At 43.8% G+C, this 25,152-nt stretch overlaps 1 protein-coding gene across 1 annotated transcript; it reads left to right on the top strand.

The window, feature by feature from the left end:
* Nucleotides 1-25,152, top strand: aqp11 (aquaporin 11; the record flags this gene model as incomplete). Its single annotated transcript, XM_084329371.1, has 3 exons — nucleotides 1-604; nucleotides 13,988-14,104; nucleotides 25,026-25,152. 3 exons carry the CDS (start codon nucleotides 1-3, stop codon nucleotides 25,127-25,129), a joined length of 825 nt encoding a protein of 274 aa, XP_084185497.1. The 3' UTR covers nucleotides 25,130-25,152.

Below are 25,152 nucleotides of genomic sequence, written 5' to 3' on the forward strand. Positions count from 1 at the left end.
ATGAATGCAGACGTGGCGGTGTCCCTCTGCCTGCTGGCGGGGGTCGTCCTGGCGTGCGAGGCCACGCGCAGGCTGCTGGCCAAGCTCCTCGCAGCGGACACCGGGCTCGCGGTCTACGCGGTGGAGCTCGTGTCCACCTTCCAACTGTGCGCCGTCACGCACGAGCTCAAGCTGCTGTCGGAGGCAGGGGGGGTCGACCTCAGGCTCGCGCTCAGCTTCACCTACCTGGCGTGCGTGGTGCACGGGCTCACCTTCAGCGGGGCCGTGGGAAACCCCTGCGGCGCCCTCGCGCTCGCCTATCGCGGCGCACTGACGCGCGGCGGCGCCCTGTTGCGGATCGCGTGCCAGTTCGCGGCTGCTGGCGCGGCGCGCGCCGCGGTCCCGGTGGTCTGGGGTCTCGGTCTGTCGGACCTCCACCGGAGTCACGAGCTGCTCGGTTTCCGGTGTCTCAACAACCCCATCCACGCGCCCCTGCCGTGGGCGGCCGCCGTGGAGCTCGCGTGCGCCTTCGCGCTCCAGACGGCGGTGACGCGGATGCAGGCGGTGGAGGAGCGGTACCGGGTCCACGCGGTGGCCGCTGTCGTCACAACGGTGGTGTATGCAGGTGCGTCACTGTGTTGGTACCCGAGTAGATGATGTGATGACAGAGTGGGTGATATGGTGGATCTGCTCTATGAATTGAAAATGGGGGACCCTGATGTAAACAAGACGAAAGTCTTTCTCAGGTCTGCATCCCCTTAACAATTGTGTGTATTGAGCCGTACTGTATTGTACCCATTCTGCAATCTGTTAATAAAAGTTTTCATTAGGGATGTCCGATATTATCGGCCGATATTGGCATTAAAATGTGATATCGGAAAATATCGGTATCGGTTTTCAATTTATTTTTAATTTTTTTTTACATTTCTATAACCTTTATTTACCCAGGCAAGCAGTAAGAACAAATTCTGATTTTATTTATTGTTTGGAGACTACGGTCTCTCATTTCTTTCCCCCTTTTCCAAGTGTTTGTTTGTCGTATTATGCTCCGTCGTTTACAATAAATAAGTGTTATTGTGAAAGAGCAACCTTCGCGTTCCGCCTCCTCTGCTTGTCTGCGCTTGTGTTCTACACACCTCCACCACCGTCATGCCTCACCGTAACACAGATATGTAAAAAGGAATATATGCAGGTATATTCAGATGGATGTGGATAAATATATATGGTAAATATAAATGTATAAATATATATGTACAATGTTATTGTACATGCTATTAGATAATTATATGGGTAGATATATAGTTTGAGGTAGGTAGTTATGATTACAGTGTAGGGCGGTTGTAGACAGTGAAGGCAGTAGGCAGGTATAGATTGAGTAGGCAACAGAGTTCAGAGTTGGTACCAGGGGCGGAGCTATAGGCGAGGCTGCAGAGGCAGCTGCCTTAGGGCCCGCCCACCGTCTGGCGGGAGGGGGGCCCAGGCCCGGGACTGAATGGAGTTGCCGTTCGCGTGTGGGACTGGATCGAACGGCAACTGGTAACGGCAACTGGGACTGGTGCGTTTGTTTTGATTCTAGGCTCCTCCCGTTTTGCCAGTACTGTGGTACGAGTACGACTGATAGCGTGTGGTTTAGGAACAGGGCGTTTTGCACAAATCCAGCGCTCCCTTTCCTTGGCTGTGACGTAGCCACGTAAGTCTCACAAGCAGCGCGGAGGTGGGAAGCGATATTTTTCTCTGATGTCGCGTTCACGTTACGTGGGAAGAATCGGAAGAACCAGCTTCCGACTGGGAAAAACCATTCACGTCAGCCTCCTAGTTGTAATTCCTACTAGGACATATGGGATTTCATTTTTTATAGACCCCGATATCTCCCACTTCGCGTCACGAATTGCGGAAGTATGGATGTGGGCGTTTTGATCGAGTCAATGCGTGAAGGCTTCCTAGTTGTAGCAACGAGATGTCCTCTGGTTCTTCCGCTTCTTCCCACGTAACGTGAACGCGACATCAGAGAAAAATATCGCTTGCTAATGTTGCTGGGCAACAAGCTATGTCCAACATAATAAGTCACCTGAAACATCACCACCGCTACCATGGTGTATTAAAATCCGACGACGCCGAGCAGCTAAAGGGGACATTTACCGAGGACCAGCACAAAGTGTGGATATATTATGATTTAACAAGTCTTATCTGTCCAGGACGATGACAACATTATTGCAGGTAAGCTAACTACTAACGTTATCACGGTAGCTTGGATGCTAACTAACGTAATGTGAATGAATGAAAACTTTATTTAACAGATTGCAGAATAGGTACAATACAGTACGGCTCAATACACACAATTGTTAAGGGGATGCAGACCAGAGAAAGACGTTTGTCTTGTTTACATCAGGGTCCCCCATTTTCAATTCATAGTGATCATAGAAAACATATACGTTACCACCTAGCCACAATCTATGGTATTTCTAGGTTACCACATGGGTGGCGCACGTGAACACTTTGTGAATTATGTGAGGGTGTATCATGATGATGGTAATTTGGCACTTAACGAACATTACCTATCTCTTTGCCGTTTTGCATAGTGCACTGCATAGTACCAGAGATGACAAAAGTTATGTGGTAACATAGGTCGCATCACTGCCAGTAGTCTGCCTATTACCCAATTCTGACTCTGGTATTAGTCAACTAACGTACTGTTAGCCAGTTAGTACTGTTAGCCAGTTAGTACTGTTAGCCAGCTACTGTAATAACGAAACTGAAATATCTAATGATGATAGTCAATCATAAAGACAGAAAACACTCTCATCACAGACAAGCTGGATCTGGCCAAATACCTAAACATGTCATGGTGAATGAATGAAAACTTTATTTAACAGATTGCAGAATGGGTACAATACAGTACAGCTCAATACATACAATTGTTAAGGGGATGCAGACCAGAGAAACACTTTCGTCTTGTTTACATCAGGGTCCCCCATTTTCAATTCATTATAACATAATGACATACAGATAGACAGTAGTGCTACATCTATACATGACATACCAGATTTGCAAATACAGTACTGTTTGTGATACGAAAAGAGTCCAGAAAAGAGAGTATATACATTTGACGTATTATTATTGTATTGTGATATGTTTTGTTTCATGTTGGAATTTTTTTTTCTTTTTTTTTATATAATACAATAAATATCGGGGGGGGGGGGCCGAGCTGTCAATCTCGCCTCGGGGCCCGTGGGGCATTCCAACCGCCACTGGTTGGTACAGACTGGGTAACAGAGCCTAGAGTGTAGGCAAGTATAGAGTATAGGTGAAAAGTTCAGAGTTAATACAGTATGGGGGTGGGGCAGAGAGATAGAGAATGAATAAAGGAAGGAGAGATCAACAGTTAATCGAATCAGATCCATTAAACAACCAACCAACAAATGACATAATCACCAATCAATCATTTACCTGCTCACCTAGTGAATTGTCAAGTGAATCAGTGGTCGACTGATATAAATCTTATCTAATTTAAATCAGCAACAGGGACATGGTTATCTTATCTAACTGTTAAATCAGCCACAGCCACAGGGACATGGTTATCTTATCTAACTGTTAAATCAGCCACAGGGACAAGTTATCGGCCAATGATGATGAATTAAAAACGCCAGATATCGGCCTGATTAATGGGTCTATCACTACAGTGAAGATCTTTAAATGTGACCACAGCCTTCCCACAGAAGCAGTAAAGCAGCCAGGAGAGACAGGTTGGAACTGGTTATATTTCGTATTGCATCGCGTCCCGCTCTGAGCCTTACGAGATACTCCTATCTCCTGTGATACCTAATGTATCTCCCACGAATAAAAACACATGCACCCCACCTGTATGGGGCCCCGCCCCTTATGGTGGCACCGCCCATATAACCATGACCCTGGTCATGAAACACCCTTCCTCTATTTTCGTCCCAGCGTATTGGATGCGTGCACCATACGAGCTAGCGGAATGAAAAGATTAAGGAAGATTAATAATGTTGGAAGCTTACCGGAGGTTGCTGGCCCCTGGCATCTTCGACGCATGTTTTCGGCGACACGACGGGCCTGTGATGTTCCTCGTTTGATGACTGCACATCGAGGTTCAGCTGTACAAGGCTGGCTGTCGGGCCAGCTTGTACTCAGGTAGGCCCTGTGTCTTCAGGCATGGGTATTAGTGTTAGTAATGCTGGTTTGTTTTGTTAACACAACCATGTTGTGTGTTGGCGCCGGGGGCAGGATGGTTTGGTGAACGTTCTCTGCAGGGAACGGTTTCCAAGCTGTCTTGGGCGTGCTGCTAAAACATCTAAAGCTATGCTAACATGCTATCGCTACTGCCGCATGCTATTACTACTGCTAATTGCTATGCTGTTTTAATGTCTCCGCCGTGAGATGTTGTCTCTCCCGCCTCTTGCCCGGTTCATCAATGAAGGTCAGTCGGTAGCTGTTGTGGGGTTTTTGAGTTCTATTTACCTTTTTCGGGTAAATAGGTTGACAACGGGGTAGGTCGTGGCTAGGTTCCTAGCCAGGTATTTTACCTTGTGTTCCGGCGGGGTTTGTTGAACGGTGTTCCCATCTGGGTTGGCGTCGGGTAGTGGGGCTATGGGTCCAGCCGACATGATAAACATGTTGCGTGTCTGTGCACAGGCAATTGTTGTCTTGGATCCCACATTGCCTGGCGTTAGGCTGCAGTAGTATAAGGGCAGGGCCGCCTGGGAGAAATGTGAGGCCCTGTGCGTTTTTAGACGCGAGGCCCCCCATCTCCTGGGGCGGCCCTGTGTAGGGGGCTATTGTTTCGTTTTGTCACTCTGCTATGAGAAGGTCTGTCTTGCTACAGCTTTCTCTCCTCTCAAACCATTCATACTGACGGTCAATCGGTATACTGGGGGAGTAGTGCGGGGGGGGGCTTTGTTTACCTTTTTTGGTAAATGGGCTAAACTAGGGCTGGTGTTCTGTTGTGAATATTTTGAATGAAGACGGGTCTGGTCCGTCTCCCCTTAACTTTGTGTGTATGGGTTTGCTCATTCTACAGTTTTTGTGGTTTAGCTCTTTTATTCATTTAACCTTTTCATGGTGCACACCACAGTGGAGGGTGCTGTTTGCTAATGTTAACGTCAGTCCTTTGTTTTTGATATATTGAAACAATGCCCCGCCCGGCCGACACCTTGGGTGGGTCGGCCTGGCGAGTGGCTGGTGGGCTGTTAAGGCTTGTACCGCCACGGTATGGAATTGGCAACGATTAGAACTGTGTTCGAATTGGTGTTTTTTCTATTAAAAAAAATTGTGTCTGGTGGAGGGGCCTTGGGGCCAGCCGACGTCGACACATCGCGCGAGGTTGTTGACGTTATTAGCTTTGACCCAGCCGCAAGCTATAACCGCTCAGGGTTCCCCTCTCCGCAGGGGATTTTGGTCTTCTGCTGGAGCGCGGGCGGTATTGTCCTAGGCCCTACACCGCCTCACACCGCGCAGCCAGAAGAAGAAAGAGCACGGCCTCGTCAGCGGCGATGACGGGGCCCTCGACAGGCGGCCATGTTTTTCCCCCGCCAGAGGTATCCTGGGCGTTGATTCGACAGGTGTCCACAAGGCCGACAGCCTTGGCGGCCGAGGGATCGGCCATGTAGGATGGGTTCGGCTTGAACAAACAAGCCGTCACCGTCCTGCCGCGAGCAGCCCGCTCTCCGATCACTCCCTTCCCCAACACCAGCGGAAGAAGTGGGCTCTAAAAAAGTATGATTGTTTCCTTTGGCTGCGGGCCGCGTGCCTTCGTTGATGCGCGGGCGGCCCCCCTTTTCGCTTCTCATGGGGACAGGGGCTGACACCCAGTTGATGGCTGAGCCTGGGTCTGTCCGTGAGAATGTTGTGCTGTCAAGCGGCTCCCACACCTTGAACTGTGTTGGTTGAGCCTGGTGTTACGTCTGTCAACTTAAGTGTTGTCAGCAGGGGGGCTCGAAACCTTTTGAGGCACACAGTGCGGGCTTCCCCGGCCTCGCCTTCGCCAGGCCAGGTATCATGTTGGTGCTCCCACTCCTGAAATATTGGCAAGTGGTCGCAGCTCACATAGTTTGGGGTGGTAGTAATATCACTGCAGGGCTACGGTGTGTAGGAACCCATGGGGGCCTTACACCTTGCATGTCCGGCTGCAGAACAACTCCTTCAGCATGTTCTGGAGGGGTGTTCAGTGGGGGGGCTTTTTTGATCGGAAGCCCCCCGTATCAGACAGGCCCTTTCTGTCGGGGTTCCCCCTTGGGTGCGATTGCCTCATGGGTGGTGTCAGGGCAGGTGTTCCGACACGGAACGCGCTCCTCGCACGGTTCCAGGGTTGTCTTCGCACAGCGGGGGGACCGGGCCAACTATCTACAGTTCCTGGCGGACCTGCGCCACGTGACGGCGGGTGCGTTGGGAGTGTCGTCACATATGACTACGGCAGTACCATATGTCGAGGTAGATGGAGAGAATGGTGAGGCGGGGACTTGTGTTTACACAACCCCACCCGTTTTCAGGTTTGGTACAGACCCTGTTGTCGGGGTCTCCAGCAGGGACAGCTCTGGTCGACGAGATCCAATCTCTGTGGACGAAGCAAGCCATCGTCGTGGCGTTCTCCTCCCGGTGTTCTCTGCCAGAGAAGTCGGGAGGGAGGGGTGTAAGACCCAGGCTGGACCTGTCCCATGGGAAGGTTCAGCATTTTTTGGATCGTCTCCTACCTGTTGAACACTGTCAGGTGGGGGTCTGGTTCTCCTCCATAGACCTGTAGGATGCGTATGCGCATCCCCGATCTTCCATCCTAGGGCTTACCTACGCTTCCTTTGCAGGGTTAGCGTATGAGTACCAGAGGCTGCCGTTCGGTTTTCTCTGGCTCCCCGCATCTTCACCAAGTGCGTGGAGGCCGCACTGGGGCCTCTGCGTCATCCGGGGTTACGGAGTGTTCTGCCCTGATGACGTTCTGGTCCTTCGCGGTCAAGGTGGATCGTCAGGTCTCGTACCAGGCAGGCCTCTACCAGCCTGGGGTTGCTGTAGACTGGATGTAGAGTATTCCTCTTCCCAGTCAACGGTTGGAGGGCTATGGGCATCCATCTCAGAGCGTGTTGTCAACACGCTCGGGAGGTTCCGTCCTAGGACGGTTACGGCGCTGTCTCACGTCGCGTTTTCACCGACGCCTCCATCGCTGGTGATGCGTCGGGCCAACGCAGTAGGGGGCAGCTGGCAAACCATGCTGCCCGGTCTGCGCTACGTTCAATGTGTTGGTGTTGAAAGCGGTCCTTCTGGTCCACAAATGGTGTTGATCAGGACGGACGATACGACGTCAGTGTCGTGTATCGACAGACAGGGAGGAGTACGCTCCCCCTGTCTGCACCAGGCGGCGGGCGGCTGGCTATGGGCGTCCTCCATCTGCGCGGCCTAAGGGCTCCCCACATCCCCGGCAGGGAGAATGTGGGTGCAGGTGTACTGTCGCGGGGCGGCCCTCATCCTGACGGGTGAGGATTGTGTCTGGACATGGCCAGGCAGGTCTGGGACCGATGCCGTGCCGCCAGGGATTCTTCCCCATACATCTGTTAGGTCAGTTGTTGGGACGGGTACGTTGAGGGGCGCAGGTTCTTGATCCTGATGGTGTTACCATCTGGAATACGCATGCTCCCTCCACTGTCGCGCTTACGCGGGCAGATGACGTATGTTCCAAGTGTGGTGTAAGGCGGGGGGCCGGGACTCAGTCTCCTGCCCCCTGGATGCTGTCCTTAGTTACCTCCAGTCTCTCCTTGATAGACTGTCGGCTTCGACGGTGAGGGTATATGCAGCAGCTATATCCTCCTATCATGAGGGGTTTGAGGGGATGTCTTGTTCAGCCACCCTCTTGTGAAGCGTTTCCTGCTTGGCGCTCGACGCGTTAAGCCGGTGCAACGCTCCTTGGCTCCGACTTGGGATCTTCAATTGGTCCTCGGTCGGTTGTCCTTGGCCCCGTTTGAGCCGCTCGAGCGGGTGCCGTTGGGACAGCTGTCCTTCAGGACCGCGTTCCTTCTGGCTGTCACTTCCGCTAAACGTGTAGGTGAGCTCTGTGCTCTCTCGGTACGTCCAGAGTGCCTGTCTTTTCGGACCGATTGCGGTGTCACTCTGCGACCTAATCCTGCTTTCGTGCCTAAGAATATCCGGAGTTCCTTCCGCTCCCGGGATATTGTGGTTCAGGCGTTTCGTCCTCCTCCTCACACTAGTGAGTTAGATGCGGGCCTTCACCTGTCATGTCCAGTCCGTGCTTGGGGATTTACCTCAGCCGTACTCAGGATTTCAGGGTTACCGACCAGCTTTTTGTCTGTTACGGTGGGGCTCGTGCTGGTAAGGCACTGTCGGAGCAGCGCCTGTCCCATTGGTTGTGCGAGGGTGTTACCCTCTGCTACACGTTGGCTGGGCAGGATCCCCCTGGGGGCGTCAGGGCGCACTCCACTCGTGGGGTGGCTGCCTCTGCCGCTCTCCTGGGTGGGGCCTCGGTGGAGGCCATCTGTGCTGCAGCTTCATGGTCCTCCCCGGGCTCCTTTGTAAGGTTTTTCCTCATGGACATGACCGGGGGTTCTGTCTCCCAGGCGGTTCTGGGGTCTGTGGCCTTTCCTGCTTCCCGTCCTTTGGTCGGGTAGCAGGAGTGTATGGGTATGGGCCGCAGTGTGTTGAGTCACACGTGGTTCCGCCTGTACGGTGTGTTCAAGGGGTTCTGGCTCCCTCTTGTTCGCATTCAGGTGGAGTTGACTGCGCCCCCCCTTCGTTAGGAAGGATGGGGTGACAGGGCTCCCCGCACCCCTTGATGTGGGCTTACGGGTCCTCAGGGGGTACATCTGTCGGGTCTCGCGCCCGCTCTTCCCCATTATCTCGTAAGGCTCAGAGCGGGACGCGATGCAATACGAAATATAACGATAGGTTATGTAGATAACCTAGTTATATTAGTATTGGCTAAGCGTCCCGCTCTGCGCGCCCTGAGTTCCCTCTTGAGGGATCTTTTCCTGGGACGGGTTTTGGCGAGGAAGGGTGTTTCATGACCAGGGTCATGGTTATATGGGCGGTGCCACCATAAGGGGCGGGGCCCCATACAGGTGGGGTGCATGTGTTTTTATTCGTGGGAGATACATTAGGTATCACAGGAGATAGGAGTATCTCGTAAGGCTCAGAGCGGGACGCTTAGCCAATACTAATATAACTAGGTTATCTACATAACCTATCGTTAATCAATAGTGAGTTTGGACAGGTTGGAACTGGTTAATCAATAGTGAGTTTGGACAGGTTGGAACTGGTTAATCAATAGTGAGTTTGGACAGGTTGGAACTGGTTCATCAATAGTGAGTTTGGACAGGTTGGAACTGGTTCATCAATAGTGAGTTTGGACAGGTGTCAAAGCCTACTTGATTTAAAAACATACACTTTGTCCCCTCAACTGTCACCATGGAGACAGCCCCACCCACCCCCTGACATCCCCACCCGCCCCATGAGAGCGCCACCCCCCCCGACAGCCCCACCCACCCCCGAGTTCACTCGTTATTGGTCGCCACCTATTGAGTGCCAATAACGAGTTAACTCGTTTTTCGATCGTTTTTTCTTTTATTCAATCTTAATATCACTATTACACTCACGGACCTATATGTTACGAGTGAAAGCCATCTAGAGACCCAAAAAGTACAGTACCGGCCAAAACCTGCTAGGCGGCAGTATCGAGAACGCTTGAAACCCTGTTCCAGACCATGTGTTACATCTAAAACCCTCTGGGTGCATAATTTCTGTTCAGGCAAGTCTAGCGGTTCACACGATCACTTGGAAACACGTCCAATAACCCTCGATGGATAAGTTGTGCCACATTATGTCCGGGACCAGATGGACATCAATACTGGAAATCGCGATCAGACAGTTGGAATATTCTTTTTGGAATAAGCCCGATCTAAGGTAAGGAACATCTGACGTCAATTCCAGCTTGATCCTGCAATGATTTCATACGATCAGCATGTGTGGTGTTCAAAACGAAAGCCGTTACTGTTACACTCCCAGACCTGCACAAGGCTGGGAGAGGCAACACCACAGTGACAGTAGGGACAATAGGAGTTACTGTCCCACACAGGGGATTGATGGTGGTGTCATGGCGCCATCTGGTGCTCACCTGCAGTTAATGCAGTCAGTGAAGATGCTCTCTGATTGCATTAGAAATATACTGTTGTTACAATTAGGTTATTTATTACAAGTGTTATCTGTTTAGGTTGTTCTTTGTGTTTGGTATTCTTCTCCTGTGTTTTGTATTGCCTAGTTCCTCCTCCTGTTGTTTTGATTATTGTTTGTTCTAAGTGCCTGTCTCTCCCCAGCTGTTGTGATTGTTAATTTGTTTCTGTATTTATTGCTTGTTGGTTGGTTGAGTTATTGTGGCGTCATTGTCTCTGCATTGTCCCCGTGTCGTACCCGTGTTCCCTGTTGTTGTCAAGTGAGTTCATGCCTGTCTACCCCTGTCGTTTTCTTGTTTTCACTCGTTGTTTTGTTAGTACCAGTGCCTTTCGTTGTTTTGTATTTTTATTACTCAGTAAAGTTCCCTTCATCAAGTATCACCCTTCGTCTCTGTCTCGATTCTCTCATCCTTGTCTGCAACTGTGTTCTCCTCACCTTCATCGTCACCCCCGATCGTAACAGAATGACGCCACCAATCAAGAGCACAGCAGACAAGGTGGCAGATACTATGACCATCATTCGTAGCATGGTGGACGGTGATCTGGAACATTACTCGCCTGCCAAGTGGGTATTCTGGCTCCAGATGATCAACAAAGTCGCAACGGAGAGTCCGACACAGGAGCCAGTGATGCGGGTTATGGCCGACCACGTCTCTAACCTCATGGAGGGGTATAGGTCGCTCGCTACTACCCTACCCACCAGCCGAATCCCAGGTATGGTTCCCATGGCTAGTGTAGCTACGTCAGCTAACCTGTTCCCCATTGTTAGCACAACCCCGTCTGCTAGCTTAGCCCCCGCAGCTAGCCAGGTTCAACCTGCTAGCATAAGACGCACGGTCAGCCTAGCTCTTGAAGCTAACTGGGCCTCAAGGGCTAACACAGACTCGTCCGGTAGCCTAGCTCCTGCAGCTAACCAGACGTCCACAGTTAGCACAACCCCGTCTGCTAGCTTAGCCTCCGCAGCTAGCCAGGCTTCCCCAGCTAGCACAGTCCCAACTGCTAGCTTAGGCTCTGCAGCTAGCCAGCTTCAACCAGCTAGCAATAGATTCACGGTCAGCCTAGTTCCTGAAGCTAACCAGGCCTCAATGGCTAACACAGACTCGTCCGGTAGCCTAGCTCCTACAGCTAACCAGACGTCCACAGTTAGCACAACCCCATCTGCTAGCTTAACCCCCGCAGCTAGCCAGGCCTCCCCAGCTAGCACAGTCCCCACTGCTAGCTTAGGCTCTGCAGCTAGCCAGCTTCAACCAGCTAGCAATAGATTCACGGTCAGCCTAGTCCCTGAAGCTAACCAGGCCTCAATTGTTAGCACAGACTCGTCCGGTAGCCTAGCTCTTGCAGCTAACCAGATGTCCACAGCTAGCACAGCCCCGCCCGTTAGCTTAGCCCCTGCAGCTAGCAAACCTCAGAGAAGAAGCAAGGCTCGGAGGACTAGCGTGGTTGTTTTGGCTAGCCAGCCATCCACAGCTGTCCTGGCCATCGCTGCCAGCCTGGTTCCGGTCAGCGTAGCCCCGGCTGTCACCGTTCCAGGCTCCTCATCTCCGGATCCTACGCCACGCCTCGCCGCTGAGACCAGTCCGGTCTCCACGCCCTGCCCAGCCTCTACACATGGTCCGGCTGCTACGCCGGCTCCCGGCTCCTCGACTGGTCCTGGCTTTTCGTCTGATCCTGGCTCCTCGACTGGTCTTGGCGCCCGTCTGGTCCTGGCTCCTCGACTGGTCCTGGCTCCACGTCTGGTCCAGCCCTACGCCGTGATCGGCGCCGTGGTCCTCGCCGTGGTCTTCGCCGTGGTCTGCGTTGGTTACCGCCGATCAAAGAATAAAAAAACGCCAATGACTTTAGTAGAATTCACATAGCGCCCCCTTTACGCAGCTTTCTGGAATTAGCCGGGATCATTCTGAAACCATACAATATTCACCACGAGATAACGCGCAAGCGTATTCATGAAAAAAAGTATTATTTTTTGCATATTGGACAGATTGATTGATTGATTGAAAACGTTATTAACAGTTTGCAGAATGGGTACAGTACAGTACAGCTCAATACATACAATTGTTAAGGGGATGCAGACCAGAGAAAGACTTTCGTCTTGTTTACATCAGGGTCCCCCATTTTCAATTCATCATAACATATATGACATACACGACATACAGATAGACAGTACTGCTACATCTATACTATGTATTTATGACATACCAGATTTGCAAATACAGTACTGTTTGTGATACAACTTGCTGTCAAGGAGGTCAGTACCAACAGGCCCGCCAACAGGTAGAGAGCTCAACAACCTTTCAACCATTCCAGCATAGTTGTATGCTGGAATGATGACTGTCAAATGACCATAGTATTGTATCCATAGCTATAATATAGAATATACCGTACTTTTCGCACTATAAGCCGCACCTGACTATAAGCCGCAGCAGCTAAATTGAATGATGTGTACATATATAAGCCGCACTGGACTATAAGCCGCAGGTGTTTTAATGTTTAATTACCATATGTAATTAGCATTGGGACACAATACTGTCGGACAAATAACAAGAATTAACTCATTTACAAGTTGTATTAAGTTTAGCAAATAAGGGAACAGATAAATAACATTTCAATGCAGTCAAAAAAGCAATATTTAGATTTTTACATTTTCGGGTTTGGTCACGTCGAGTCACATATAAGCCGCACCGTTATATAAGCCGCAGGGTCGAAAAATGGGGGAAAAAGCCGCGGCTTATAGTCCGAAAAGTACAGTAGATATAGCTCGGCAAACAACGTGACGCACAGTGAAAATAGGCTCTAGATAGCTGGCGCTCTAGCTACGAGGATAAGACTAATCCCTGGCGCTGAATGTGTTAAGGACCAGCCAGTCACTAGAACGGGTTCCAAAATGACATTCCAATAACGACGTGATATAGCTTATCTATCATTAATGATGATGAATCTGAGGGCAGAGTGATAGACACAGAGTCCAGGGATTTTAGGGTTGTGGCCGCAGCATGTCTATAAATTACATCACCATAGTCCAGGACTGATAAGAAAACTGCTTCGACAACTCTCTTCCTACTAATCAAAGGAAAGCTGGTTCTGTTTCTGTATAGGAAGCCAATTTCCTGTCGCAACTTGGAGGCAAGGTTGTCCACATGGAATTTAAATGTAAACTTCTCATCGACACGAGCAAAATGGCCACTGTGTGAATATAGTCAATAATACTCTGTGCAACGCAGGACAAAGTATGGGTTGAAACCTCATTTCAGTTCAGTAGGAGCCAGACTTTGAAGTCGACCTTTGACCTTCCATCAGCTGAGGCCCAAAGCCTGCTGCTGGCTGGAGGTTCTCTGGTCTGTTCACTGCCCTCTGTACTAAAGACCACTGCCTCTATTATCCTCCAGTCAGCTGCCCCATGCTGCTGGCAGTGCACCCCCTTATTGTGGTGATCTAAGGTATGGGCAGGGTAATAGTAGAAAGACATAAATATAGGCAATACAATTAGATTTTAATATAAAAAGAGAAAAATAAAGGGCCTGTAATTATTTGTTCTCTCTCTCATGTATCACTGTACACATGAATACTACAACTCTGTACATACATCTTATTAACACTATTACTCAGTAGTACTCTTTATATATTTTCTACCCAGTTTAATCACCTGTACATTGTATATTACTATTGCACTTTACTGTTACATTTGCACTCTGGTTGGATGCAGAACATTCTTCATTACTTACTGTATGTACTGTACTTGTGCTGTATGATGACAATACATGTGACTCTCTCTCTCTCTCTCTCTCTCTCTCTCTCTCTCTCTCTCTCTCTCTCTCTCTCTCTCTCTCCAGGTGGTAGTGTGACAGGAGCAGTGTTTAATCCAGCCCTGGCCTTCTCTATCCAGTTCCCCTGCAGTGGGAACTCCTTCCTGGACTACTCTCTGGTCTACTGTCTGGCTCCAGTCCTGGGTAAGACCCTGACGCCTAGTATCTCCCCTGGCCTTACGCCTAGTATCTCCCCTGGCCTGACGCCTAGTATCTCCCCTGGCCTGACGCCTAGTATCTCCCCTGGCCTGAAACATAGTACCTCCCCTGGCCTGACGCCTAGTACCTCCCCTGGCCTGAAGCCTAATATCTATCTTGGCCTGAAGCCTAATATCTCCCCTGGCCTGAAGCCTAATATCTCCCCTGGCCTGAAGCCTAATATCTCCCCTGGCCTGAAGCCTAATATCTCCCCTGGCCTGAAACCTAATATCTCCCCTGGCCTGAAGCCTAATATCTCCCCTGGCCTGAAGCCTAATATCTCCCCTGGCCTGAAGCCTAATATCTCCCCTGGCCTGAAGCCTAATATCTCCCCTGGCCTGAAGCCTAATATCTCCCCTGGCCTGAAGCCTAATATCTCCCCTGGCCTGAAGCCTAGTATCTCCCCTGGCCTGAAGCCTAATATCTCCCCTGTACTGAAGCCTAGTATCTCCCCTGGCCTGAAGCCTAGTATCTCCCCTGGCCTGAAGCCTAATATCTCCCCTGGCCTGAAGCCTAGTATCTCCCCTGGCCTGAAGCCTAGTATCTCCCCTGGCCTGAAACCTAGTATCTCCCCTGGCCTGAAGCCTAATATCTCCCCTGGCCTGAAGCCTAATATCTCCCCTGGCCTGAAGCCTAATATCTCCCCTGGCCTGAAACCTAATATCTCCCCTGGCCTGAAGCCTAATATCTATCTTGGCCTGAAGCCTAATATCTCCCCTGGCCTGAAGCCTAATATCTCCCCTGGCCTGAAGCCTAATATCTCCCCTGGCCTGAAGCCTAATATCTCCCCTGGCCTGAAGCCTAGTATCTCCCCTGGCCTGAAGCCTAATATCTCCCCTGGTCTGAAGCCTAGTATCTCCCCTGGCCTGAAGCCTAGTATCTCCCCTGGCCTGAAGCCTAGTATCTCCCCTGGCCTGAAACCTAGTATCTCCCCTGGCCTGAAGCCTAATATCTCCCCTGGTCTGAAGCCTAGTATCTCCCCTGGCCTGAAACCTAATATCTCCCCTGTACTGAAACCTAATATCTCCCCTGGCCTGAAGCCTAATATCTCCCCTGGCCTGAAGCCTAATTTCTCCCCTGGCCTGAAGCCTAATATCTCCCCTGGCCTGAAGCCTAATATCTCCCCTGGCCTGAAGCCTAGTAATACTAATATCTCCCCTGGCCTGAAGCCTAGTAATACTAATATCTCCCCTAGCCTGAAGCCTAGTAATACTAATATCTCCCCTGGCCTGAAGCCTAGTAAGACTAATATCTCCCCTGGCTTGGCGAGATCTTTTTCCGCTGCAGCGGGGAGCCAGGAGATGATGGAGTGGGTGAGGATGGACTCAATGATGGCAGTGTAAAATTTGGCCATCATGGTCCTCTGCAGTTTGAATTTTTTTCCAGGATGGGTGGAGGATAGTGTTAAAGGCTGAGCCTAAAGCCTAGTAAGACTAATATCTCTCTTGGCCTGAAGCCTAGTAAGTTGAATAAATAAACATCTGTCATGTCTGTCCGTCTGATGTGTACGTCTCCCCTGGAACTGAGTGTCTGTATGTTTTTCTAATTTAAAAACAAACATATTGACAGCAGCACCTTCCTTCCGTGTTTCTCTCCATTTTGCCAAAAGCGTGCGTTTCATTGAGCTGAAGGGTGGTATTCTATAATACCCATAGACCTCCTGACCTGTAGTGCCTTATCAACATGTTTTTTTATATGCTGTGTTTTTAAACCTGTAGCCTCTATGACTCACATCACGGTGCGTTTGTTTTTAAACCTGTAGCTTCTATGACTCACATCACGGTGCGTTTGTTTTTAAACCTGTAGCCTCTATGACTCACATCACGGTGCGTTTGTTTTTAAACCTGTAGCCTCTATGACTCACATCACGGTGCGTTTGTTTTTAAACATGTAGCCTCTATGACTTACATCACAGTGCGCTTGTTTGCCTTCCCTTCCCCCTCACATGTCTCTAAGTTCATATGGTCACGTGTCCAGTGAACTAGGATAGTGAGCCTTCAGTCAGACCAGCAACACAAGAGAGATCAGTCTGTCTGTATCTGTGTCTGTCTGTATCTGTGTCTGTCTGTGTATCTATCTGTCTGTCTGTCTGTCTGTCTGTGGAGTGTTAACCCAATTGTGATAAGCTGTTAAACTCCTAGTCCAGAGGCTTGTGTCAACAGTAACACCTCCTCAGATACACCTGGAGAAGCAGTGATATCTCCAAACCTCACATGTCAGTTAACCCTGTCACTGCCCTGTCTGAGACAGGAGAAGCCTGAATATCTGTACTGGCTGTCTGAGACATGAGAAGCCTAAATATCTATACTGGCTGTTTGAGACATAAGAAGCCTAAATATCTATACTGGCTGTCTGAGACATGATAAGCCTAAATATCTATACTGGCTGTCTGAGACATGAGAAGCCTACATATCTATACTGGCTGTTTGAGATATGGGAAGCCTACATATCTATACTGGCTGTCTGAGACATGAGAAGCCTGAATATCTGCTGACTGGTTGGTATTTGTGCTTCCATGTAAGAGTGCTTTCTCAAAGCCATGGTTGGTGCTATCTATATTCATATGTGTATAGTCTATATTCCTATGTGTATAGTCTATATTCCTACATGTATAGTCTATATTCCTACATGTATAGTCTATATTCCTACATGTAAAGTCTATGTTCCTACATGTATAGTCTATATTCCTACATGTAAAGTCTATATTCCTACATGTATAGTCTATATTCCTACATGTATAGTCTATATTCCTACATGTAAAGTCTATATTCCTACATGTATAGTCTATATTCCTACATGTAAAGTCTATATTCCTACATGTATAGTCTATATTCCTACATGTATAGTCTATATTCCTACATGTAAAGTCTATGTTCCTACATGTATAGTCTATATTCCTACATGTATAGTCTATATTCCTACATGTAAAGTCTATGTTCCTACATGTAAAGTCTATATTCCTACATGTATAGTCTATATTCCTACATGTAAAGTCTATATTCCTACATGTATAGTCTATATTCCTACATGTAAAGTCTATATTCCTACATGTATAGTCTATATTCCTACATGTAAAGTCTATGTTCCTACATGTAAAGTCTATATTCCTACATGTAAAGTCTATGTTCCTACATGTAAAGTCTATATTCCTACATGTATAGTCTATATTCCTACATGTATAGTCTATGTTCCTACATGTATAGTCTATGTTCCTACATGTATAGTCTATGTTCCTACATGTAAAGTCTATATTCCTACATGTAAAGTCTATATTCCTACATGTATAGTCTATATTCCTACATGTATAGTCTATATTCCTACATGTATAGTCTATATTCCTACATGTAAAGTCTATATTCCTACATGTAAAGTCTATATTCCTACATGTAAAGTCTATGTTCCTACATGTAAAGTCTATGTTCCTACATGTAAAGTCTATATTCCTACATGTAAAGTCTATATTCCTACATGTATAGTCTATATTCCTACATGTATAGTCTATATTCCTACATGTATAGTCTATATTCCTACATGTAAAGTCTATATTCCTACATGTAAAGTCTATATTCCTACATGTAAAGTCTATGTTCCTACATGTAAAGTCTATGTTCCTACATGTAAAGTCTATGTTCCTACATGTATAGTCTATGTTCCTACATGTAAAGTCTATGTTCCTACATGTAAAGTCTATGTTCCTACATGTAAAGTCTATATTCCTACATGTAAAGTCTATGTTCCTACATGTAAAGTCTATGTTCCTACATGTAAAGTCTATGTTCCTACATGTAAAGTCTATGTTCCTACATGTAAAGTCTATATTCCTACATGTAAAGTCTATGTTCCTACATGTAAAGTCTATGTTCCTACATGTAAAGTCTATATTCCTACATGTAAAGTCTATGTTCCTACATGTAAAGTCTATGTTCCTACATGTAAAGTCTATGTTCCTACATGTAAAGTCTATATTCCTACATGTATAGTCTATATTCCTACATGTATAATCTATGTTCCTACATGTAAAGTCTATGTTCCTACATGTAAAGTCTATATTCCTACATGTATAGTCTATGTTCCTACATGTAGTCTATATTCCTACATGTATAATCTATGTTCCTACATGTAAAGTCTATATTCCTACATGTAAAGTCTATGTTCCTACATGTAAAGTCATGTTCCTACATGTAAAGTCTATGTTCCTACATGTAAAGTCTATGTTCCTACATGTAAAGTCTATATTCCTACATGTAAAGTCTATATTCCTACATGTAAAGTCTATATTCCTACATGTAAAGTCTATGTTCCTACATGTATAGTCTATGTTCCTACATGTAAAGTCTATGTTCCTACATGTAAAGTCTATGTTCCTACATGTAAAGTCTATATTCCTACATGTAAAGTCTATATTCCTACATGTATAGTCTATGTTCCTACATGTAAAGTCTATATTCCTACATGTATAGTCTATATTCCTACATGTAAAGTCTATGTTCCTACATGTATAGTCTATGTTCCTACATGTAAAGTCTATATTCCTACATGTATAGTCTATATTCCTACATGTAAAGTCTATGTTCCTACATGTATAGTCTATGTTCCTACATGTAAAGTCTATATTCCTACATGTATAGTCTATATTCCTACATGTATAGTCTATGTTCCTACATGTAAAGTCTATGTTCCTACATGTAAAGTCTATGTTCCTACATGTATAGTCTATATTCCTACATGTATAGTCTATGTTCCTACATGTAAAGTCTATGTTCCTACATGTAAAGTCTATGTTCCTACATGTATAGTCTATATTCCTACATGTAAAGTCTATGTTCCTACATGTAAAGTCTATGTTCCTACATGTATACTCTATGTTCCTACATGTAAAGTCTATGTTCCTACATGTAAAGTCTATATTCCTACATGTATAGTCTATGTTCCTACATGTAAAGTCTATGTTCCTACATGTAAAGTCTATGTTCCTACATGTAAAGTCTATGTTCCTACATGTAAAGTCTATGTTCCTACATGTAAAGTCTATATTCCTACATGTATAGTCTATGTTCCTACATGTAAAGTCTATATTCCTACATGTAAAGTCTATGTTCCTACATGTAAAGTCTATGTTCCTACATGTAAAGTCTATGTTCCTACATGTATACTCTATGTTCCTACATGTAAAGTCTATGTTCCTACATGTATAATCTATATTCCTACATGTAAAGTCTATATTCCTACATGTATACTCTATGTTCCTACATGTAAAGTCTATGTTCCTACATGTAAAGTCTATATTTACATGTAAAGTCTATATTCCTACATGTAAAGTCTATGTTCCTACATGTAAAGTCTATGTTCCTACATGTAAAGTCTATATTCCTACATGTAAAGTCTATATTCCTACATGTAAAGTCTATATTCCTACATGTAAAGTCTATGTTCCTACATGTAAAGTCTATGTTCCTACATGTAAAGTCTATGTTTCTACATGTAAAGTCTATGTTCCTACATGTAAAGTCTATATTCCTACATGTAAAGTCTATGTTCCTACATGTAAAGTCTATGTTCCTACATGTAAAGTCTATGTTCCTACATGTAAAGTCTATATTCCTACATGTAAAGTCTATGTTCCTACATGTAAAGTCTATATTCCTACATGTAAAGTCTATATTCCTACATGTAAAGTCTATGTTCCTACATGTAAAGTCTATATTCCTACATGTAAAGTCTATATTCCTACATGTAAAGTCTATGTTCCTACATGTAAAGTCTATATTCCTACATGTAAAGTCTATATTCCTACATGTATAGTCTATGTTCCTACATGTAAAGTCTATATTCCTACATGTAAAGTCTATATTCCTACATGTAAAGTATATGTTCCTACATGTAGTCTATGTTCCTACATGTATAGTCTATGTTCCTACATGTATAGTCTATGTTCCTACATGTAAAGTCTATGTTCCTACATGTATAGTCTATATTCCTACATGTATAGTCTATGTTCCTACATGTAAAGTCTATATTCCTACATGTATAATCTATGTTCCTACATGTAAAGTCTATGTTCCTACATGTATAATCTATATTTCTACATATAAAGTCTATGTTCCTACATGTAAAGTCTATGTTCCTACATGTAAAGTCTATATTCCTACATGTAAAGTCTATATTCCTACATGTAAAGTCTATATTCCTACATGTAAAGTCTATATTCCTACATGTATAGTCTATGTTCCTACATGTAAAGTCTATATTCCTACATGTAAAGTATATTCCTACATGTATAGTCTATGTTCCTACATGTAAAGTCTATATTCCTACATGTAAAGTCTATGTTCCTACATGTAAAGTCTATATTCCTACATGTATAGTCTATGTTCCTACATGTATAGTCTATATTCCTACATGTAAAGTCTATGTTCCTACATGTATAATCTATGTTCCTACATGTATAATCTATGTTCCTACATGTATAGTCTATATTCCTACATGTAAAGTCTATGTTCCTACATGTAAAGTCTATATTCCTACATGTATAATCTATGTTCCTACATGTAAAGTCTATATTCCTACATGTATAATCTATGTTCCTACATGTAAAGTCTATATTCCTACATGTAAAGTCTATATTCCTACATGTAAAGTCTATATTCCTACATGTAAAGTCTATATTCCTACATGTATAGTCTATATTCCTACATGTATAGTCTATATTCCTACATGTAAAGTCTATATTCCTACATGTAAAGTCTATGTTCCTACATGTAAAGTCTATGTTCCTACATGTATAGTCTATGTTCCTACATGTAAAGTCTATGTTCCTACATGTAAAGTCTATATTCCTACATGTAGTCTATGTTCCTACATGTAAAGTCTATGTTCCTACATGTAAAGTCTATATTCCTACATGTAAAGTCTATATTCCTACATGTATAGTCTATGTTAATACATGTAAAGTCTATATTCCTACATGTATAGTCTATGTTCCTACATGTAAAGTCTATATTCCTACATGTAGTCTATGTTCCTACATGTAAAGTCTATGTTCCTACATGTAAAGTCTATATTCCTACATGTAAAGTCTATATTCCTACATGTAAAGTCTATGTTCCTACATGTAAAGTCTATATTCCTACATGTAAAGTCTATGTTCCTACATGTAAAGTCTATATTCCTACATGTAAAGTCTATGTTCCTACATGTAAAGTCTATGTTCCTACATGTATAGTCTATGTTCCTACATGTAAAGTCTATATTCCTACATGTATAGTCTATGTTCCTACATGTAAAGTCTATATTCCTACATGTAAAGTCTATGTTCCTACATGTAAAGTCTATGTTCCTACATGTAAAGTCTATGTTCCTACATGTAAAGTCTATGTTCCTACATGTATAGTCTATGTTCCTACCTGTAAAGTCTATATTCCTACATGTAAAGTCTATATTCCTACATGTAAAGTCTATGTTCCTACATGTATAGTCTATGTTCCTACATGTAAAGTCTATGTTCCTACATGTATAGTCTATGTTCCTACATGTAAAGTCTATGTTCCTACATGTATAGTCTATGTTCCTACATGTATAGTCTATGTTCCTACATGTATAGTCTATATTCCTACATGTAAAGTCTATATTCCTACATGTAAAGTCTATATTCCTACATGTATAGTCTATATTCCTACATGTAAAGTCTATATTCCTACATGTATAATCTATATTCCTACATGTATAATATATATTCCTACATGTAAAGTCTATGTTCCTACATGTAAAGTCTATATTCCTACATGTAAAGTCTATATTCCTACATGTAAAGTCTATATTCCTACATGTATAGTCTATATTCCTACATGTAAAGTCTATGTTCCTACATGTATAGTCTATGTTCCTACATGTAAAGTCTATGTTCCTACATGTATAGTCTATGTTCCTACATGTAAAGTCTATATTCCTACATGTAAAGTCTATATTCCTACATGTAAAGTCTATATTCCTACATGTAAAGTCTATATTCCTACATGTATAGTCTATATTCCTACATGTATAGTCTATGTTCCTACATGTATAGTCTATATTCCTACATGTAAAGTCTATATTCCTACATGTAAAGTCTATATTCCTACATGTATAATCTATATTCCTACATGTAAAGTCTATATTCCTACATGTAAAGTCTATATTCCTACATGTATAATCTATATTCCTACATGTAAAGTCTATATTCCTACATGTAAAGTCTATATTCCTACATGTATAATCTATATTCCTACATGTATAGTCTATATTCCTACATGTATAGTCTATATTCCTACATGTAAAGTCTATATTCCTACATGTAAAGTCTATGTTCCTACATGTAAAGTCTATGTTCCTACATGTATAGTCTATGTTCCTACATGTAAAGTCTATGTTCCTACATGTAAAGTCTATATTCCTACATGTAGTCTATGTTCCTACATGTAAAGTCTATGTTCCTACATGTAAAGTCTATATTCCTACATGTATAGTCTATTTTCCTACATGTAAAGTCTATATTCCTACATGTATAGTCTATGTTCCTACATGTAAAGTCTATATTCCTACATGTAGTCTATGTTCCTACATGTAAAGTCTATGTTCCTACATGTAAAGTCTATATTCCTACATGTAAAGTCTATATTCCTACATGTAAAGTCTATGTTCCTACATGTAAAGTCTATATTCCTACATGTAAAGTCTATGTTCCTACATGTAAAGTCTATATTCCTACATGTAAAGTCTATGTTCCTACATGTAAAGTCTATGTTCCTACATGTATAGTCTATGTTCCTACATGTAAAGTCTATATTCCTACATGTATAGTCTATGTTCCTACATGTAAAGTCTATATTCCTACATGTAAAGTCTATGTTCCTACATGTAAAGTCTATGTTCCTACATGTAAAGTCTATGTTCCTACATGTAAAGTCTATGTTCCTACATGTATAGTCTATGTTCCTACATGTAAAGTCTATATTCCTACATGTAAAGTCTATATTCCTACATGTAAAGTCTATGTTCCTACATGTATAGTCTATGTTCCTACATGTAAAGTCTATGTTCCTACATGTATAGTCTATGTTCCTACATGTAAAGTCTATGTTCCTACATGTATAGTCTATGTTCCTACATGTATAGTCTATGTTCCTACATGTATAGTCTATATTCCTACATGTAAAGTCTATATTCCTACATGTAAAGTCTATATTCCTACATGTATAGTCTATATTCCTACATGTAAAGTCTATATTCCTACATGTATAATCTATATTCCTACATGTATAATCTATATTCCTACATGTAAAGTCTATGTTCCTACATGTAAAGTCTATATTCCTACATGTAAAGTCTATATTCCTACATGTAAAGTCTATATTCCTACATGTATAGTCTATATTCCTACATGTAAAGTCTATGTTCCTACATGTATAGTCTATGTTCCTACATGTAAAGTCTATGTTCCTACATGTATAGTCTATGTTCCTACATGTAAAGTCTATATTCCTACATGTAAAGTCTATATTCCTACATGTAAAGTCTATATTCCTACATGTAAAGTCTATATTCCTACATGTATAGTCTATATTCCTACATGTATAGTCTATGTTCCTACATGTATAGTCTATATTCCTACATGTAAAGTCTATATTCCTACATGTAAAGTCTATATTCCTACATGTATAATCTATATTCCTACATGTAAAGTCTATATTCCTACATGTAAAGTCTATATTCCTACATGTATAATCTATATTCCTACATGTAAAGTCTATATTCCTACATGTAAAGTCTATATTCCTACATGTATAATCTATATTCCTACATGTATAGTCTATATTCCTACATGTAAAGTCTATATTCCTACATGTATAGTCTATATTTCTACATGTAAAGTCTATGTTCCAAATGTAAAGTCTATATTCCTACATGTAAAGTCTATGTTCCTACATGTAAAGTCTATGTTCCTACATGTAAAGTCTATATTCCTACATGTAAAGTCTATGTTCCTACATGTAAAGTCTATATTCCTACATGTATAGTCTATATTCCTACATGTAAAGTCTATATTCCTACATGTATAATCTATATTCCTACATGTATAATCTATATTCCTACATGTAAAGTCTATATTCCTACATGTAAAGTCTATATTCCTACATGTAAAGTCTATATTCCTACATGTATAGTCTATGTTCCTACATGTAAAGTCTATATTCCTACATGTAAAGTCTATATTCCTACATGTAAAGTCTATATTCCTACATGTAAAGTCTATATTCCTACATGTATAGTCTATGTTCCTACATGTATAGTCTATATTCCTACATGTAAAGTCTATGTTCCTACATGTAAAGTCTATATTCCTACATGTAAAGTCTATGTTCCTACATGTATAATCTATGTTCCTACATGTAAAGTCTATATTCCTACATGTATAATCTATGTTCCTACATGTAAAGTCTATGTTCCTACATGTATAGTCTATGTTCCTACATGTATAATCTATGTTCCTACATGTAAAGTCTATATTCCTACATGTATAGTCTATGTTCCTACATGTATAATCTATGTTCCTGTAGTCTATATTCCTACATGTAAAGTTTGTTTGTTTCCAGTTCTAGTTTAAGTGTGTGTGTGTGTGCGTGTGTGTGTGTGTGTGTGTGTGTGTGTGTGTGTGTGTGTGTGTGTGTGTGTGTGTGTGTGTGTGTGTGTGTGTGTGTGTGTGCGCTGCAGCCTTGCAGCATGTGCAGGTCAGAGAGAAAGATATGAGCTCAAAATGGGGGACCCTGATGTAAAAGATAAATCTGGATTATACTTTGTGTTATTAATGCTATGGCTCCTCCTCCTGCTGCAGGTATGATCAGCTCAGTGCTGCTGCTCGATAAAGTCATCCCTCTGCTGTCCGGCAAATCTGCCGCGCCTCCCTACCGCCCCCTGGGGGACAAGAAGAGCAACTGAGAATGAAACCTGCAAGGAGAGGG

This window comes from Notolepis coatsorum, assembly GCF_963971535.1.
Source record: "Notolepis coatsorum genome assembly, chromosome: 1".
In the NCBI taxonomy this organism is placed as follows: domain Eukaryota; kingdom Metazoa; phylum Chordata; class Actinopteri; order Aulopiformes; family Paralepididae; genus Notolepis; species Notolepis coatsorum.